This window comes from Nerophis ophidion, linkage group LG19, assembly GCF_033978795.1.
Source record: "Nerophis ophidion isolate RoL-2023_Sa linkage group LG19, RoL_Noph_v1.0, whole genome shotgun sequence".
Taxonomy (NCBI): Eukaryota; Metazoa; Chordata; class Actinopteri; order Syngnathiformes; family Syngnathidae; genus Nerophis; species Nerophis ophidion.
The window spans coordinates 1,893,743-1,914,269 of NC_084629.1; the positions used below are offsets into that span (position 1 = coordinate 1,893,743).

The 20,527-nt window shown below is 38.4% G+C and overlaps 1 protein-coding gene across 4 annotated transcripts in view; it reads left to right on the forward strand.

The window, feature by feature from the left end:
- The window catches only part of fmnl2a (formin-like 2a), a 187,905-nt gene continuing 167,378 nt past the window's right edge, over positions 1-20,527 (forward strand). For 3 of the 4 annotated variants that reach the window (XM_061878974.1, XM_061878976.1, XM_061878977.1), the window contains exons 1-2: positions 2-115; positions 2,829-3,542. In XM_061878974.1, the coding sequence (XP_061734958.1) occupies positions 3,429-3,542 (114 nt within the window). In that variant the 5' untranslated portion in view covers positions 2-115; positions 2,829-3,428. Of the gene's footprint in view, positions 116-2,828; positions 3,543-20,527 lie in introns of all 4 variants that reach the window. The other variant, XM_061878975.1, reaches the window with a different exon arrangement.

A 20,527-nucleotide genomic window follows, 5' to 3' on the forward strand; every position in this document is an offset into this window, starting at 1 on the left:
TATATACGTGACTCCACGAGTAAACAGTAATCACGTGACCCGGAAGCCGACATCGACGAGCTAGCTAAACCACTAAGTATTTAAATTGTGACGACTATGACGTAAGTCCTCGAATGTAAGTTGTTTTTCATTTTAAAGGACATTTCGAAAGTTAAAAGTCACACTCCAGACATTGGTGCAGTTGTGTTCCCTTATTTTTTGGGCGTAAACCCGTGGTGCGGGAAAATAATTCGACTCGCCTGTTTTAATAAAGTAGCATTTAAATTGTGACGACAACGACGTAATTCCACGCATTTTTAAAAGTCGTTTCATCGCTCTAAGTGACATTTTCAAAAGTTAATCGTCACGATTGACTTTCAGGAGTGTTTTAGTTGTGTCCTTTTTTAAAAGAACTATGAAGTTTAAAGGGTTTCTTTTAACATGATTTGCTTTTTTTCGGTGGACTCCAAGTACCACAATGCACCGCAACAAAATGCCATTTAAAAAACTAATGATAAAGAAAGGATGTATCTCCGCGCATTAACTTAGTTTTGTCACTTTAAGTGACATTTTGAAAGTTAAAAGTCACACTCTAGACATTAGTGCAGTTTTGTTTCGTTCCGGTATTTTTTCGGGTGTAAACACGTGACCCGGAAAAATAATTCGACTTGCATGTTTTTAATAAACTAGAGTTTAAGTTGTGACGACAACAACGTATTTCCACGCATTTATAAAGTGGTTTAATCGCTTTAAGTGACATTTTCAAAAAGTTAAACTTCACGATAGACATTAACAAGTGATTTTAGTTGTGTCCTTTTTAAAATAACTATGAAGTTTAAAGGGTTTTTAACATGATTTGCTTTTTCAGTGGACTCCAAGTACCACAATGCACCGCAACAAAATGGCATTAAAAATAATGATAAAGAAAGGAAAGAGAAGAAAAACAAAAAAAAAGGACTGAAACAGAATGAAACAAAAAACAGATGAAAGCACTTGCGTGTATTATTTAAAAAATATATTTCTGGTTTGAAATTGTTTTCTAATGATTTTTTTTTTTAGAATGTGGGATGTTTTTATGACATTTTATTTTCCTTCGGCATCATTAAAGAAATAAAAACAATAAAAAAATGTTGGTTTATGTGACATTATTCTGGATATTGTAAATATACAAGTGCCTCCACGAGTAAACAGTAAACACGTGACCCGGAAAAATAATTCGACTTGCATGTTTTTAATAAAGTAGAGTTTAAGTTGTGACGACTACAACGTATTTCCACGCATTTATAAAGTGGTTTAATCGCTTTAAGTGACATTTTCAAAAAGTTAAACGTCACGATAGACATGAAGAAGTGATTTTAGTTGTGTCCTTTTTAAAATAACTATGAAGTTTAAAGGGTTTTTAACATGATTTGCTTTTTCGGTGGACTCAAATACCACAATGCACCGCAACAAAATGGCATTAGAAAAATAATGGTAAAGAAAGGAAAGAGATGAAAAACAAAAAAAGGACTAAAACAGAATGAAACAAAAAAACAGATGAAAGCACTTGCATGTATTATTTAAAAAAATCTTTCTGGTTTGAAATTGTTTCCTAATGATTTTGTTTTAGAATGTGGGACGTTTTTATGACATTTTATTTTGCTGGGACATCATTAAAAAAATAAAAACAATAAAAAAAAGGTTGGTTTATGTGACATTATTCTGGATATTGTAAATATATAAGTGCCTCCACGAGTAAACAGTAAACACGTGACCCGGAAAACGACATCGACGAGCGAGCTAAAAAAAACAATTATTTAAATTAAATTTAAATTGAAACGACGACCACGACGACGTATCTCCGCGCGTGTAAGTAGTTTTGTCACTTTAAGGGACATTTTAAAAGTCAAAAGACAATCTCTAGACGATTAGGAGGGTTTTTGTGTTGGGCGTCAACACGTGACCTGGAAAAATAATTCGACTCGCCTGTTTTAATAAAAAAGTAGCATTTAGGTTGTGACGACAACGACGTATTTCCACGCATTTGAAAAGTGGTTTCATCGCTTTAAGTGACATTTTCAATAGTTAAACGTCACAATAGACATCAAAGAGGGATTTTAAAAGTTTTGTTTTTAACATGATTTGCTTTTTCGGTGGACTCCAAGTACCACAATGCACCGCAACAAAATGGCATTAAAAAATAATGGTAAAGAAAGGAAAAAAGGACTAAAACAGAATGAAACAAAAAAAAACAGATGAAAGCAGTGGCATATATTATTTAAAAAAATATTTTCGGTTTGAAATTGTTTCCCAATGATTTTGTTTTAGAATGTGGGACGTTTTTATGACATTTTATTTTCCTGGGACATCATTAAAAAAATAAAAAAAATGTTGGTTTATGTGACATTATTCTGGATATTGTAAATATATAAGTGCCTCCACGAGTAATCAGTAAACACGTGACCCGGAAAACGACATCGACGAGCGAGCTAAAAAACTATCATTTAAATAAAATTTAAATTGAAACGACGACGACGACGTATCTCCGCGCGTGTAAGTAGTTTTGTCACTTTAAGGGACATTTTAAAAGTTAAAAGACAATCTCTAGATGATTAGGAGGGTTTTTGTTTTGGGCGTCAACACGTGACCCGGAAAAATAATTCGACTCGCCTGTTTTAATAAAAAAAAGTAGCATTTAGGTTGTGACGACAACGACGTATTTCCACGCATTTGAAAAGTGGTTTCATCGCTTTAAGTGACATTTTCAAAAGTTAAACGTCACAATAGACATCAAGGAGTGAAATTTTTTTCAATAACTTTGAAGTTTAAAAGGTTTTTAACCATGATTTGCTTTTTCTTTGGACTCCAAGTACCACAATGCACCGCAACAAAATGTCATCTCCTTGGCTACGGCGTTGGAGGAGCTACGCCCCGCGAGAAAGGAAGGAGGCTTGGCCCCTGAAAGGACTTCATTGTCGGCCGGGGTGAGCATGTGTGCGGCCGCAGTGTGACTGTGTGAGCTCGGAGTTGGACCCCCCCCTGCCCGCCCCTCCTCCTTGAAGATCCCAGGGATTAGTTGATGGGCGCACATCGCCTCCTTCTCGGACTACAACTCCGCGACGTGGAAAGTCCAAAGCGTTGAAACATGCTCCTCGTCATCCCCGCCGCTTGGAAGTGGAGCCGGAATTGGGCGAAATTCGGATAACAAGCACAAGAAGAGCGGAACTTTTCCCAGATATCCCCCCTCGACCCTTCTCTCCCCGCATTGTTTCTGCGGTGAAAATGCCTCCGCACCAGGGGCTCGGTCCGCTCCACTGCCCCCCCTCACTCACACATGTGGTTGAATGTTGAAGAAGTCAGGGAAGGAATCGAACCTTGGCGACCGAACTGGATATCGTTTTTTTTCCTTTTTTTTTTTTTACAATTTATCTTCACTTTAGTTTCTAAGCTGTTGAACTGATCGCTCCAACATGGGGAACGCGGGGAGCATGGACCAACACACGGATCTCAGGGGCCACAATATGCCCCTAAAACTCCCCATGCCGGACCCTGGGGAGCTGGAGGAAAGATTCGCTATTGTTTTGGTGAGTTGAAACACACTTTTGTTTGTTCCCCTTCCCTCCATGCGTCCTGGGACGGGACAGCTGTCTTTAACGCCCTCTTAAAGTTGACCACACTGCGGTGTAATGGGAGGCATCTTAAACAGTGGTTCTTAACCTTTTTTTAGTGATGTACCCCCTGTAAACATGTTTTTTTTCATTCAAGTACCACCTGATCAGAGCAAAGCACTATGTCATCAGTTTCTGATTTATAAAAGTGTATAACAGTGCAAAATATTGCTCATTTATAGTGGTCTTGAACTATTTGGGAAAAAAGATATAAAAATAACTAAAAACTTGTTGAAAGATAATCAAGTGATTCAATTATAAATAAAGATTTCTACACATAGAAGTAATCAACGTAAAGTGCCCTCTTTGGGGATTGTAATAGAGATCCATCTGGATTCATCAACTTCATTCTAAACATTTCTTCAAAAAAAAAAAAATCTTTAACATATTTATGGAACATGTCAACAAAAAATCTAGCTGTCAACACTGAATATTGCTTTGTTGCATTTCTTTTCACAGTTTATGAATTTACATTCATTTTTTGTTGAAGTATTATTCATTAAATATATTTATAAAGGATTTTTGAATTGTTGCTATTTTTTAGAATATTTAAAAAAAATCTCACGTACCCCTCGGCATACTTTCAAGTACCCCCAGGGGTACGCGTACCCCCATTTGAGAACCGCTGATCTAAAACAGTGGTTCTCAAATGGGGGTACTTGAAGGTATGCCAAGGGGTACATGAGATTTTTTTAAATATTCTAAAAAATAGCAACAATTCAAAAAATCCTTTATAAATATATTTATTGAATAATACTTCAACAAAATACAAATGTAAGTTCATAAACTGTGAAAAGAAATGCAACAAAGCAATATTCAGTGTTGACAGCTAGATTTTTTTGTGGACATGTTCCATAAATATTGATGTTAAATATTTCTTTTTTTATGAAGAAATGCTAAGAATTAAGTTGATGAATCCAGATGGATCTCTATTACAATCCCCAAAGAGGGCACTTTAAGTTGATGATTACTTCTATGTGTAGAAATCTTTACTTATAATTGAATCACTTGTTTATTTTTCAACAAGTTTTTAGTTACCGTATTTCCTTGAATTGCCGCCGGGGCGCTAATTAATTTAAAACCTCTTCTCACTCCTGCGCTTACCAAAGGCATGCGGTAAAAGTAAGCATGCGCTAATTATTTTAAAACCTCTTCTCACTCCGGCACTTACCAAAGGCATGCAGTAAAAATTTGAGTGTGATGTAAGCTCGGACCTTAAATCCTACTGAAAAGCTCTTAATCTTCTTCCCTTTGTGCGATTTCAAATTACCTGTATTGAAATCAGCCTCCTCCATTATGAAAATGATGACAGGGGAAGTGTCTCTCGTGACGTCACAAGTTTGACCAGGCGGTAATAATTAGCATGCGCTAATTATTTTGCGAAGCAGCCGCATACTATATGTCCTGCGACAATTCAAGGAAATACGGTAGTTCAAGAAAGACCACTAAAAATGAGCAATATTTTGCAAGGTTATACAATTTAATAAATTAGAAACTGATGACATAGTGCTGTATTTTACTTCTTTATCTCTTTTTTCCAACCAAAAATGCTTTGGTATGATTAGGGGGTACTTGAATAAAAAAAATGTTCACAGGGGGTACATCTCTGAAAAAAGGTTGAAAACCACTGATCTAAAATATTACTCTAATGTTCTTACTATCTACTTACTATACTTACTATATTTTTAATTTTCCTGAGGTAACTCTCCTGAAGGAATCAATAAAGTACATCTATCTATCTATCGATCTATCGATCGATCGATCGGATCTATCTATCTATCTATCTGATCTATCTATCTATCGATCGATCGGATCTATCTATCGATCGATCGATCGATCGATCTGTGTTTTTCAACCTTTTTTGAGCCAAGGCACATTTTTTGCGTTGAAAAAAGGAACACCGCCATCATAAATGATTGAAAAACAAAACTCGGTTAACAGTAAAAAGTCGTCACAATTGTTGGATATGAATTTAAACCATAACCAAGCATGCATCAATATAGCTCTTGTCTCAAAGTAGGTGTACTGTCACCACCTGTCACATCCCGCAGTGACTTATTCTGACTTTTTTGCTGTTTTCCTGTGTGTAGTGTTTTTTAGTTCTTGTCTTGTGCTCTTATTTTGGTGGCTTTTTCTTTTTTTTTGTATTTTCCTGTAGCAGTTTCATGTCTTCCTTTGAGCGATGTTTCTCGCATCTATTTTTTTTTTGCGCTCAAGAATATTTCAGTTGTTTTTATCCTTTGTTGGGACATACCATGTTCCGATGTAAATTGCGCCACAGCAAGTCTTTGCTGTCGTCCAGCATTCTGTTTTTATTTACTTTGTAGCCAGTTCAGTTTTAGTTTCGTTCTAAATAGCCTTTCCTATGCTTCAATGCCTTTTCTTAGGGGTATTCACCTTTTTACCTGCACGTTTCCTCCCGCTGTTTCCGACATCTACAAAGCAATTAGCTACCGGTTGCCCCCTGGAAGAGTATTACACGGTTACAGCACCGACATTCAACGACAACACATAATTTGCAGACTATAATTATTGGTTAGCAAAAAATATTTTTTAACCCAAATAGGGGAAATTACATAATCTCGCACGGCACACCAGACTGTATGCCACGTCATGAAAGGCTTTGATAACCCTTTGTAAAAAAAATTAATCCAGTCTGCCTAATAAAATGTCTAGAAAGGTCAAATAATTGGTTTTATTGCTGTATTGTCCAACTTATTGGGCCATTTTAAAGTTGCTTTGGAAATAAACACTGTTGCTACTGTGTTTTCATAAGCATTACAGTTGAAAGACAATTAGACTAAAAAGAATACATAGCTCAAAGTATGTGTTATATATAATTGAATATACTTTGAGTATGCTAGTATTATACAATAGCTGTGTTAAAAAAGTTCTGCTTTTGAGACAAAGACCTCAGGGGCCAGATCTGGCCCACCACATTGGTTAATGTTGCCTGCAAAAACCTTGACATATGTCAATAAAGCACTTAATATTTCTTACTAAATGTATCTGTTCTCTCAATTTTGACTGAAAATAAATGTAGTGCTCTAACTTTAATGCTATCAAACCATGCAACAAACGTTATATTAACATGTATTTTACCTTTTAAGATTATCTGACCATGTGACACATGTTACCCATACTTGCCAAACCTCCTGAAATTTCTGGGAGACGCCCGAATTTCAGTGCCTCTGCCTTAAATCTCCCGGGACAACCATTCTCCCGAATTTCTCCCGATTTCCAGCGAACAACAATATTGGGGGCGTGCCTTAAAGGCACTGCCTTTAAGCGTCCTCTCTTACCTGAAAAGGAGACTATTATATATGTCTCCGATATCCATAGGTTTATCTATAACCCATAAATTTAGGCAGGCACGGAGCTACTTCTCAGCGTGTGTTTATTCCAGCCGGCACGTTAATACACTGACACACATCTGAATTCCCATCATGCATTGCTTCAAAACTACGGCAAGTAGTAATGTCCAAAATCATAACAGCGACGAAGCAGAAGTACAAAGAAGAGTCAGTCATGGCGATGACAAGTAAGAAGAAGTGTGCTTGCAAGTTCCAAAATGATTGGAAAGAAGAATTTCAGTTAATCCAGAACAGCTCGAAGGGGAAGGGTATGCTAGGGAGAGATGGAAGATTCCAGACTCTGGTGCATTTGATGAAGGCACTTTTGTGCATGCCACACAGCAATGCAACATCAGAGAGTTCAGCATGGTTAGAAAAATAGTGACAGAGAATAGAACGGGGGTGGACAATTCAACCCTAAACTCAATCCTTTCCTGCAAATTAGATTTCATAGATGCTGCCCATACCTATGCTCCTTCAAAGGCTGAGCTACTGACCGCAAAGCATTGCACTTTCAAATACAACAATGAGTAGAGGAGTGTTATGTGTGTTTATATGTGTAAATAAATGAACACTGAAATTCAAGTATTTCATATATATATATATATAAAAAATAAATACTTGACTTCCAGTGAATTCTGGCTATAAATATACTCATGCCCCCTTAACCCCGCCCTGAATTCGGAGGTCTCAAGGTTGGCAAGTATGATGTTACCATGTCTTTTAACTTCAATATTATTGGACCAAGCAACAAACATTATATCAACATGTATTGAACTTCAATATTATCGGACCAAGCAACAAACGTTATATCAACATGTATTTAAATGTAATATTATATGACCATGCAAAAAACATTATAATGTCTTTAAACTTTAATATTGTCTAAGCATGCAACAAACATATTAACATGTCTTTACCTTTTAAGATTATCTGACTATGTAAGACATTATATTAACATGTCTTTTCATTTTAATATTATCTGATCATGTAACAAAACATATTAACATATTCTCAACATATTTGTTAGTTTAAATAAAAATACTTAAATATCCGCTTGGCATCTTGACTTATGATTTCAAAGAATATTACCCATCAATTTTTACATAAAATACGATCAAATCAAATGAAGAGGCAATTGTGTAATAATGTCTTGAGGCGATGATCAAATAATGTTCATAGATATTGGGGGCAGCCGTAAATGTGGTGTGGCCCCTCAATGAATGTGGTGTGGCCCCTCAATGAATGTGGTGTGGGCCCTCAATGAAAATGACTTTGACACCCCTGGATTCCAACTGCTTCCATGCTTCATTTTGATTGACACTGTCAGGCAGGAATTTGTTTACCAATGTGTTTACTGTTACAGTTTGTTAGTGATACACCACATTTCCGTGTCAATCACCCAATTAGCTAAGACATATTGTAAATTGCAAACTAGTTGAGACAAAATTATAAATCAACAGCACCTGTGCCGGTTTGCTAGCAAGTATTGCACTTCAGTTTGCCTCAGTTTAACTTACTAGAATGAAAGTAACATAAGCAAAATATTGTACACCCCTTTGCCCACAATACTCAACACATAATTAAATCACTATAAAGCACTGACTAAAACATAACTCAGTTTCTCAAACAAAAATGTGATAATTTCCCTTAAAGGCCTACTGCAGGGGTCGGGAACCTTTTGGTTGAGAGAGCCATGAAAGCCAAATATTTTAAAATGTATTCCCGTGAGAGCCATATAATATTAACACCGAATACAACTAAATGCGTTCATTTTTAAGTGAGACCAACATTTTTAGAGTATAATAAGTCTCATATTTTTTTTAATAACACTGTTATTCTGAAGCTAACCAATAATAAATAAAATACTTCTTAATATGACTTCTTGAACTGGTGGGGTAGAAAAACGAATGGACGGATTAAAATGCATGAGAATGTTTTATATTTTCAACATTGTTTTTAACACGTAACATGAATTGACTTAAACAAGTTGAAAAACTTCTTCGGGTGTTACCATTAAGTGCTCAATTTTACGGAATATGTACTGTACTGTGCAATCTACTAATAAAAGTTTCAATCAATCAATCAATCAATCGAAACTGTGATGACCAGCGGAATTATTCATTACTTATTGTGTTAAGCAATGTCAGCTAAGATTTATCTGAGAGCCAGATGCAGTCATCAAAAGAGCCACGTCTGGCTCGAGAGCCATAGGTTCCCTACCCCTGGCCTACTGTAATGAGATTTCCTTATTTAAACGTGGATAGCAGGTCCATTCTATGTGTCATACTTGATCATTTCACGATATTGCCATATTTTTGCTGAAAGGATTTAGTAGAGAACATCGACGATAAAGTTCGCAACTTTTGGTGCTGATAAAAAAGCCGTGCCTGTACCGGAAATAGCAGACGTTATGCACGTGACGTCACAGGTTGTGGAGCTCCTCACATCTGAACATTGTTTACAATCATGGCCACCAGCAGCGAGAGCGATTCGGACCGCGAAAGCGACGATTTCCCCATTAATTTGAGCGAGGATGAAAGATTTGTGGATGAGTAAAGTGAGAGTGAAGGACAAGAAAAAAAAGACTACAGTGAGAGCGATTCAGATGTTATTAGACAAATTTACAAGAATCATTCTTGAAAATCCCTTATCTGCTTATTGTGTTACTAGTGTTTTAGTGAGATTATATGGCCGTACCTGTACAACCTGAAGGTCGGCCCCGCACCTTTCTTCAGCACTAGTCGACGGGTGGTGGCAAGGGACCCTCTTCGAAACACGATCTTTCGAAATGATTGCTGCATAATACACTGTACTTTGTGTGTGTGGTCCAATCCAACCGTGTTCGCTTGACAGTTCTCTTCCATTGTAAAACTTCATCGTCATCTTTCGGGAATGTAAACAATGAAACACCGGCTGTGTTTGTGTTGCTAAAGGCGGCCGCAATACGCCGCTTCCCACCTACAGCTTTCTTCTTTGACGTCTCCATTATTCATTGAACAAATTGCAAAAGATTCAGCAACACAGATGTCCAGAATACTGTGGAATTATGCGATGAAAGCAGACGATTTATAGCTGGGATCGGTACTGGAACTAAATGTCCTCTACAATGCGTGACGTTACGCGCACGCGTCATCATACCGCAACGTTTCAGCAGGATAGTTTGACGCGAAATTTAAAATTGCAATTTAGTAAACTAACTCGGGCGTATTGGCACGTGTTGCAATGTTAATATTTCATCATTGATATATAAACTATCAGACTGCGTGGTCTGTAGTAGTGGGTTTCAGTAGGCCTTTAAGGCTGCATTTTTGTCCAAGTTGCACTGGGAAAAAAAAGTCGCTGAACAGTATAATAAGCACATCGGACTGTTAACTACAGTAAGTCATGTGTCTAGCTCTAAACATGTGTTATGTATAGTTGTAAACAAAGGAGACAGTTACACCAGTATGATGCAAGAGCCTTTATCACACATTTTTCAACTGTCAGGCAATGTGTTTATTGTGTTTTGAAGTAGTGCAACACAAAATGTTCCTTGATCAACGAAAGAAAAAGTTATAATGTCTTTGAATGCTCTCAAGTCCTGTTTCAGTGCCAATGTTGTCTTGAGCCAAAGAAAAAGTTGTCTTAGCATGAATGGAGCTCTCTGCTTTCCATGTTACTTTGATGATGTTTTTTGGAGCTGCAGACAGGTTGAAATTGAGTGCACTAAGTTCACCTCAATAGTTGCATGATACAATATAACCTAAGTAAGGTCTGAAGCAGACCTGGACAAATTAAGGTCCTGGGGGCCGCATGTGGCCTGTTAAACTTTTCAATCCGGCCCGCCGGACATTCCCAAATAATTTTTTTTAGATCTAAGATCTAAAATGTAGCCGCCATTATGATGTGCAGTGATGATTTCAAATTACCGTAAGCCTTGAACTATATGGTTGGAATCTGCGCTTTCGCATGATACAGTATACCGTAATTTTCGGACTATAAGTCGCAGTTTTTTTCATAGTTTGGCCAGGGATGCGACTTATAGTCAGGAGCGACTTATATGTGGAATTATTAACACATTACTGTAAAATATCAAATATTATTATTTAGCTCATTCACGTAAGAGACTAGACGTATAAGATTTCATGGGATTTATCGATTAGGGGTGATTTATATGTGTTTTTTTTCCTTCTTTATTTTGCATTTACGGCAGGTGCGACTTATACTCCGAAAAATACGGTACTAGTTTTGTCTGTCCCACATGCCATCAGACTGTACAACAATTCTCTGGGAGGTGGGGTACTAGGATGACAGAAGACACAAAACAATACCATACAATCCCACATTATTCATTATTTACTTTTTACTTTTTAAATTCAGTCTCAATTCTGTACACTGCTGCTGGAATTTGAATTTTCCTAAGGGATCTCTCCTGAAGGAATCAATGAAGATCCATCCATCCATCCATCCATCTACTAGTTACTATGGTAATCTAAGTCGCAGCAGCCTCTATGGCAGGAGTCACCAACCTTTTTGAAACCAAGAGCTACTTCTTGGCTACTGATTAATGCGAAGGGATACCAGTTTGATACACACTTAAATAAATTGCCAGGTGCGACTTACACTCCGGATCGACTTAAACTCGGAAAAATACGGTATTAGTGTAGTGGGGTGAAGAGGCCACCGTGGTGTACATATATGTGTATGTTGTTTTGTTTTATTGTCTATACATGGTATGTTGGCAATATGTATTAGCCATTACTAGGGGTGAAACGGTACACAAAAATTTCAGTTCGGTACGTACCTCGGTTTAGAGGTCACGGTTCGGTTAATTTTCTGTACAGTTATTTACCAAAATTGTAAACAATGGCATACCATGCATATACACACAGGGTCCATTGCCAGGGTTAATTTGGTCAACATATATAAAATAAAAACTAAATAAGATGAGGCTCAGAATGGTTTCTTAACAAAACCTTTCTACATATAAAGTGCTTTTTTGGATTGATTGATTGAGACTTTTATTAGCCTGGCTAACTTAGCAATAAGAGGATATATGAGCTCATTGTTCTTCCACCATAGAAGTGGGTCAAAATCAAATTTTTAATGCAATATGGACTTAAATCTGCTGCTATAGAAACATTTGTTATTGGTTTAGCCCTACCAGACTCGCCGCGGAGAGGCTGCTTGTATGCGGTGGTGACGCTTTAAAGGGTTTAGCATGTGTTATGAGAGTAGCGTATATGTGTGTGTGTGTGTGTGTGTGTGTGTGTGGCCCATTAACATGGGACAGCATGTGCGATGAGTGACGTCAGTGAGTGTATGGGCGAGCGAGGTAAGGGAGCGTAGCGTGAGTTGCTGGTGTTTTGTTGGATTGGCTGTGTGCAAGACCTCAATAAAGCCACGATTTGCAACTAATCGCCGGACTCTTTATTTACCCATTGAGTCCGGAGCTGTGGAGACCCATTGCTGGGTAGAGTGAAGGGTGTGGCCCCCGAGAATACATCAGCCCTGGAGGAGTGTCTCCCCTGCGCTCCTATGCTATAGAAGCAGGAAAGGTGCAACACATGTTTAACGTGTTGTCAGAAGCAGCTGCTGAACAATATCGGCAAACCTCTGTCCTCCATTGTTGTATCGCGCAGCCAAAGTGTTCCCAAACGGGAGATCTTAATGAGGCAGAAGTGTCTTCCAGCTCTGGCTTTTACATGTTGTCCTAGCCCGGTCGCTGTTAGCATGTGTACTCGTTCGGTACACCTCCGAACCGAACCGAACCGAAACCGCCGTACCGAAACTGTTCAATACAAATACACGTACCGTTACACCCCTAGCTATTACTAATTTTTCGGGTTTTTCGTTTTATTTTTGTAGCTGTACGTCGAAATTGTGCCGCTGAAGTGGCAGCTGGTTGCATCAGCTCTGTACTCTTTTTCATGTCTTTTATGTCCTTTGTGTTCTTTGATGTGTCCCTCTTGTTTTCATACAGTCTATGGTAACGTAACCATGCATTTCACTTCTATGATGATATCCATAACTCAAAAAGCTGAGGCGTGAACTTCAGAAATAAGGAATGAAATTTGAGCAGTGGATGGAAATGTGGGTCAAATGTGATTGTCTGTTGCTGTCTAACATTTTCTTCCGCTTAGTGAGGGGAATTTGGCGCAAACAAGTGACTTGTTAGGACTTGTGCAATCATAAAAGTGTCCCAGGGATGAGGGAGAGGATGAAATGTTCGGTCACATACTGTGTCCATTTCCTGCCACAATAATGCTGTCTAAAGTTGGAGCCTGTAAGCATTTACACTAAAATGATATCATAAAACAGAAATATTTTGGATGTTTTCAAGGTTTTAAACATGGAGATGATGACTTCTAAACAAAATATCAACTCTGACTAAAAAAAATGTTTTTTATGCCCCTTTGTGAATAAACTACACTTCAGTTCTTATCTAAAAGTCTGTACTGAAAGTCTTTCAAATAACTGTTTCCTTCATTTTGACAGTAAACCCAAAATTGTTCATACACTTTTATTTTTATTTTTTGAGTATTAAGCTGGAAGTGGTGCAAAAAAAAGCTTAAAACTGCAAGAAGTGACGTTCTGACTAAATTCATTTAAAAAAGACAAATGCCCTACCATGTAGACTAAAATTTAGCAAAATTTTATTTATTTTTTTACTAAGACTTGAATGGCTAAACCCAATTCCTGAACATTGTTGTTAACTAAAACAGCAGCACCAACTGAGTCAAGTACAGCAGGGGTGCCCATTACGTCGATCGCGAGCGACCAGTCGACCGCGGGGGGTGTGTCAGTCGATCTCCAGCCAGGCTTTTAAAAAAAATAGACCTAAAAATGAGTGATCATCAATCTTCACCAAGACGTCACTTAAATGACATTCACGGTACCGGAGGGTCTTGTGAGATGACGCTGGCTGCTGCAAGATCATTATTATGAAAATATGACCGAGAGGAAGGCCAGAAACACTTTTTATTTCAACAGACTCTCGCGCCGTACCTTCCGTTAAAACTCTAAAGGCCGACTGCACATTTCCTATCTTCACAATAAAAGCCCTGCTTCATGCTGCCTGCGCTAACTAAATACAGAGTCTCGGAAAACTGGCGTGCACAAGCGATCCCTCAGAAAGCTGGCGTGCACATCACTTGTGCACGCCAGCTTTCCGAGACTCTTATTTTGTTAGCGCAGGCAGCATGAAGCAGGGCTTTTATTGTGAAGATAGGAAATGTGCAGTCGGCCTTTAGAGTTTTGACGGCAGGGACGGCGCGAAAGTCTGTTGAAATAAAAAGTGTTTCTCGCCTTCCTCTCTGTCATTTTTTCATAATAATGAACTGGCAGCAGCCAGCGTCATCTCACAAGACCCTCGGGTGCCGTGAATGTCAATCAAGCAAGCTACGGAATTTGCCGCCAATGTTTTTCTTGTAAAGTGTATGGAAGCTGGATGAATTAGATGCCAAAAAGCAACCACTTTCATGTGGTATTGTACAGAAAGGACAACTTTTTTTCTCCTCCATTTGAAAATGTGGGCGTTATCATCATTACTGTCTGATTCCAATCAATGCAAGTCATCAGAATCAGGTAATACACCAACTTATATTCTTGTCTTTGTGAAAGAAAGACATCTATATGTGTTACACATGCTTGTATTATCATTAAACACATTTAACTTGTTTACAAAAATGTCTCTTTCATAAATAAATAAATATAAATGATATATATAAATGAGGTAGATCCCCTCGAGTTGGTCACTTGAAAAGTAGCTCGCCTGCAGAAAAAGTTTGGGCACCCCTGATGTACACAGTCTCGCCAATGAATTTTAATAATGGACTCAGTAAAGGCTGTAAAAGAGTTTCAGTGTCTAAGACGATGTTACGTCTGGTATTTTACGGCAATTAGTGTTCCAGTAGACAATCATGTATTGCTTCACAATGTTGTGCATGTTTATGTTCCAGAAAACAAACCTATATTAGAGTGCAGGTCTTTAAAGAGTTTCAGTGTTAAAGACGATGTTAAGTCAGGCGGAGACTATCTTTTTCCTCCGTCAACATTTCAGTCGACTATTACATGGTCGCTCCACAATGTTGTGCACGTTGATGTTAATGTTCCGTAAACAAACTTATGTGCTTTGTTTATTTCTGTTCAGTTGAATTGAATCTTAAATAGCCCTACTTATGATGTTTTGCAGCAGATAATATGGATGAATTCTAATATTTTAATAGATGGAAAGCCTTTCTTTTGGAAAAATATGTTTGAAAGACGAATCATTTTTGTCAATGATATTATCAATGAGAATGGTAAAATGATGAAGTATGATGAATTTAGAACTATGTATGGTGATGCTTGTTCAAGCTTTTCTTTTAATCAACTAACTGGAGTAATTAGGAAAAGATGGAAACAAATAATTAATTATGGAACTACTAAATTACTAGTTTGTAAACCTCTAATAAGAAATTCAAGTTGGCAAAAAGGAACTAAAATTAATTAAAAAAATATATAATTTTTATTTAATAAAGAAATCTTTGAAGGCTGTCCCATACAACACATATGGAAAATGGGAGGACTTTTTGGACTGCCCGTTGCCCTGGGATGCCATATTCAATCTAATCTACAAAACTACTATTAATGTGCAAAACCATTATTTTCAAATTAAAATTATTTATAACTTCTTACCCACGAGGAAAATGTTAAAACTATGGAATATGACTGAGTCAGATGATTGCCGTTTTTGCTGTCAGGAATCTGAATCCACCCTGCATTTGTTTTGGTATTGTCATATTGTGTCTTCTTTTTGGGTGGAAGTTGAAAAAACGTGTTCAAGGATTGGTATGTTTATGAAGCTTGATGTAGTTTCTGTTATTTTAGGAGAGTTTATTGACAAGCATGATTTAGTCAATTTAATTATAGTACTTGGTAAAAGCTTTATTTTTAAGGCCAAAAATAGATATTCACTTAGTACATTTATTCAGTATTTTTTAACTTTAGAAAGATACATGATTGACAACGATAATGATGCCAAAAAACATGAAAAAAGATGGGAAATCCTTAAAGGCTTATTATGAAAATGTAATAATGTTTATAGATATGCAACAACAGCAACATATATGCTATTTGTTGTTGTGTTCCCTATTTTTGAGTGTACAAAATGAAGGTGTGTGTTGAATCTGACTTGGACATAATATGGACTATACACAAATGCTTTTTATGAATATGTAATTTTGTTTATAATTTATATGCAATCTCTTGTTTCCCTAATTTTTGTTGTTGTACTTTGATGAGGGTGTGTCTTGCTGAGCCCCACTTGGACATTGTCTGGACTGGACCTGGTTTTAAAAACCTTTTACACAAGTCTAATTTCATTAACAACCTGGTCTGATGAAGATAAGGTTATTTTTTATTTTTTTAATAAAATAAAATGAGATAAAAACAAAAGGAAAACAATGAAATTTTCCTGGATAAAAAAGAAAGTAAAATCATATAAAACAATGACATAAAAAATAGTAATTAATGATAGTGTTAGTGGACTGGTCATGTGTGTTTCAGGGACTGTGTCCCTTGCAAACTGTGTTATATATGTTGTGGGAACCAGCATTTTGGTAGCAGAAAGAAACAACCCTTTTTCTTGTGGATGGGTGTGAATGGAGGAGGGAGGGGTTTTCTTTGGGGGGTTGATGCACTGATGGAAAGTGTATCTTGTGTGTTTTTGTGTTGATTTAATTAAAAAAAAAAAAAAGCCCTACTTATTTAGTTTTTACTTCAGTTTTGCTTGACATTTATGGTAAAATACCGCCAAAATGCGTGCATATGTACAAATAAAGACCTCCCGTTAAATAAACACCATCTTGAGATGATTGTAGATTATGCTAAAAGTCATTGTGATCCTTCAGTGTTTTTCAAAATATTAGCTGTTTTAAAATCGGCTGTTGTTCGCCATTGGTGATTTGCTCATGACGTACAATCAAATAATGTCCATAGTAAACATACACGTTTTAGAAAACATTTACACATAAACTGCTATCGGGTGTTGGTATACTGTCACGCTGTTATGTAAATGAGCATCCAAAATATTTCCCGTTAAAAATGTTGCATAAACGGCTCCTGAATCAAGTAATAGGCTGTCACAGCATGGGAGCAAGTCCTCCTTCTTTCTCCCTTCTCGCCTCATCTCTTGATGGGATGGAAGCCATCCAGCCTGAGAATTTAGCACCCTAATCACAGGATTTAGCGTTTATTACCGCCATTTAAGCTTGAGTCATTGACAGTCTTGCATTGATTGCCTACATGATTACAATGCCTGCTTGTACTTCTTATCAACCTATCGAAATGACTTTTGATCAATCCCATTGTACTTGTTGATCAGGTCCACAATGAAAGACTTTTGCACCACTCACTTGTAATGATTAGTCGAAGCTAGATTAAATCAACAGCGGCTCCTACAGCAAATACAATTCTTTATTGGATGTTTGTATTTAGGCAAGACACAGAGGCCTAACCGCTCCTAATTAGATTTGATCATCAGCCAAGCTCTGTATCACGGAAGGGAGGCAATAGGATTCAAAGTGGTCAAGGAAATGGAGTAGTTCGATTGCGAGCCATTGATGGTTGTCAGACAAAGTTGCAGCCCTTCAAAATCTGTATTTTAGTGGTTCTCAAGCCTACCACCTGTGCCAATTTCTTTCGACATCGCTTGAAAACATTATGTATGTAAAAGCAACAAAAATGCACTTCATCATACCTTTCTCTTTATTCACTTCAAACAAAAAATGGATTCTTAGAATTCCTCACACAGCTCCACCTACTTTTTTTTGATAAGCAGTGCATTTTTGAGAAAGAGTGGTTAGAAAATAAAGTTGCCACCGACCAAAACATCTCTGTAGGAGCACGGACAGAACTAATTGGCCTTGACTACAGTTTGTTATAAACCCAGAAGTGTCTGTGTTACATGTATGCTAGCATGTCTTCCAACTAATAAGAGGGTCACAAAGGAAATTTTCCAGTCATTTACTGTTGGTGTTGTGATTTATCATGTGTTTTTTCGTCAAACTATAAAATTGCGTGCACTGTTAGTTGGCGTCTTAAGTGTGATCTACTAAGACTGCGGTTACAATTGATAACTGGTGCAGACCGCTCTTATTTAAATTAGGTTTTTGTGTGTACTACCAACATATGGGCTTCACGGTGGCAGAGGGGTTAGTGCGTCTGCCTCACAATACGAAGGTCCTGCAGTCCTGGGTTCAAATCCAGGCTTGGGATCTTTCTGTGTGGAGTTTGCATGTTCTCCCCGTGAATGCGTGGGTTCCCTCCGGGTACTCCGGCTTCCTTCCACCTCCAAAGACATGCACCTGGGGATAGGTTGATTGGCAACACTAAAAAATTTGGCCCTAGTGTGTGAATGTGAGTGTGAATGTTGTCTGTCTATCTGTGTTGGCCCTGCGATGAGGTGGCGACTTGTCCAGGGTGTACCCCGCCTTCCGCCCGATTGTAGCTGAGATAGGCGCCAGCGCCCCCCGCGACCCCGAACGGGAATAAGCGGCAGAAAATGGATGGATGTGTACTACCAACATTATGTATCCATGGAATCACTCATTTCCCTCCGCAACACTGTGCTCTGTGCGCACGCGTTGGACCGTCACAACATGCTTTTGGAGGAACCCAAACACAAGGAAATGATTATTGCAAAACATTTGCATGTTCTCCCCGTGACTGCGTGGGTTCCCTCCCACCTCCAAAGACATGCACCTAGGGATAAGTTGATTGGCAACACTAAAATGGCCCAAGTGTGTGAATGTTGTCTGTCTGTGTTGGCCCTGCGATGAGGTGGTGACCTGTCCAGGGTGTACGCCACCTTCCGCCCGAATGCAGCGGAGATAGGCTCCAGCACCCCCCGCGGCCCCAAAAAGGACAAGTGGTAGAAATTGGATGGATGGATTTCCTAAATGAAAAAACAAATTCCAGCAGACACCAAATGCATCAATTGAATTTGTTTTAATCAGCATTCAAATTTCTGGCAGCTATACGATTATGAAATTATACTGTAAAAGAGAAAACATGACTACAAATTAGGGCTGGGCGATATATCGAATATACTCGATAAATTGCGGGTTTGTCTCGGTGCGATACAGAAAATGACTATCGTTATATTCGAGTATACGTTCTCACGCAGTTGCTTTTAGCTGCGGGCATTAAGACTACAGGCTTTTGTCACTCTTTCGTGTCTCTCCTTCGCACAGAGACATAAAACGCGCACCTTCTTACACACGTCACATACTTGTCATACGCCCTCATGGAGCAAACCGGTAGCGGAATGGGTATCATTGGCTGTGATGCTATTGGAGCGGTGCGAGTGGTAATATGAGAAAGAAGGTGCGAATATGGTAACAAATGGAGGAAAAAAAACGCCAGTGGGTCCATCGTCTGGCGGTGGTTTGGCTTCAAGCGGGAATATTAGATTAGATAGATAGTACTTTATTTATTCCGTCAGGAGAGTTCCTTCAGGAAAATTAAAATTTTCAGCACAATCCCATTCAAGATCAGACAAACATTACAGGGAGACAGAACAGGATCGCTGACGGGTCTGCCGGCTTCCAGCGCCCCTTACAAAAAAGGTGAGATACAGGTAAACAAGGGGGTGGGGGGGATGGGAGAAACAGTTTGGCTGAACATTCGTTGCAAACTGCAATACTGTTGTCACTTTCCGACACTTTAAAATATCTCCACACTGCTGACATTTTTCCAAAGGCGCCTGGTTCCAGCGTCACTGCACGTTGGTTGATTGCGTCACCGCGTCAAAAAATTGCGTCATTGCGTCACACGCCACTATTCGGCCTTCCATTTAACTCATTCCACCGAAAGCCGAATGTGGCTTTTTTTGCCATAATCGGCCAAATATATTCGGTTACCGATTAATCGGTGCATCCCTAGTTAAAAGGTGTTTAGCGGCTCCAAAGGATAGTTTACAACATGCTTCTGATGTCATTGTATCTGTGGCATGACTGCCTTCTTGATGTTGGTTTGCTTCATGAACCTCCTTGATTGATTCAACTCTATCATTAGCCACCATCGAATGATGCGAACATAGCTTCAAAGTGGCCGTTTGGTCTTTTGAAGGCCTGCTGAGCTTGCGAAATGACTCCAGTCAATCTTTTTGAGTCACACAGGGCAATCGGAATGGGCCAGAAAAACAACAAGCTAAGGAGGCGTGCGAGTGGAATGCAGTGTTAGCCTTTTAAATTCGGCGCAGGAGTTGATGTTAAATGAACCCTCAACCGCTTTTCCCCTGTGCAGCGTGTTTCAAAAAAGTGGAGTTGTTTACAGTCGTATGTTGACCTGCCATATGGGGACTTGGGGCTTAGCTGCTGTTGTAGTTGCACTTCAGTTAGTCTGGCCAGATTACATCTAAGTAGATTTGTTTCAGGGCTGCCGCACAGCTCTAGTAACACGGCCAGGTATCGTTATTGGTATTGCAGGAGCCAAAATCTACTTAGCTAAAAAAAATCCCTCAATGGGCACCACATCCAGCTCACATTTGTCCTTTTTTTAAAAAGTTTCCACAATAGTAAA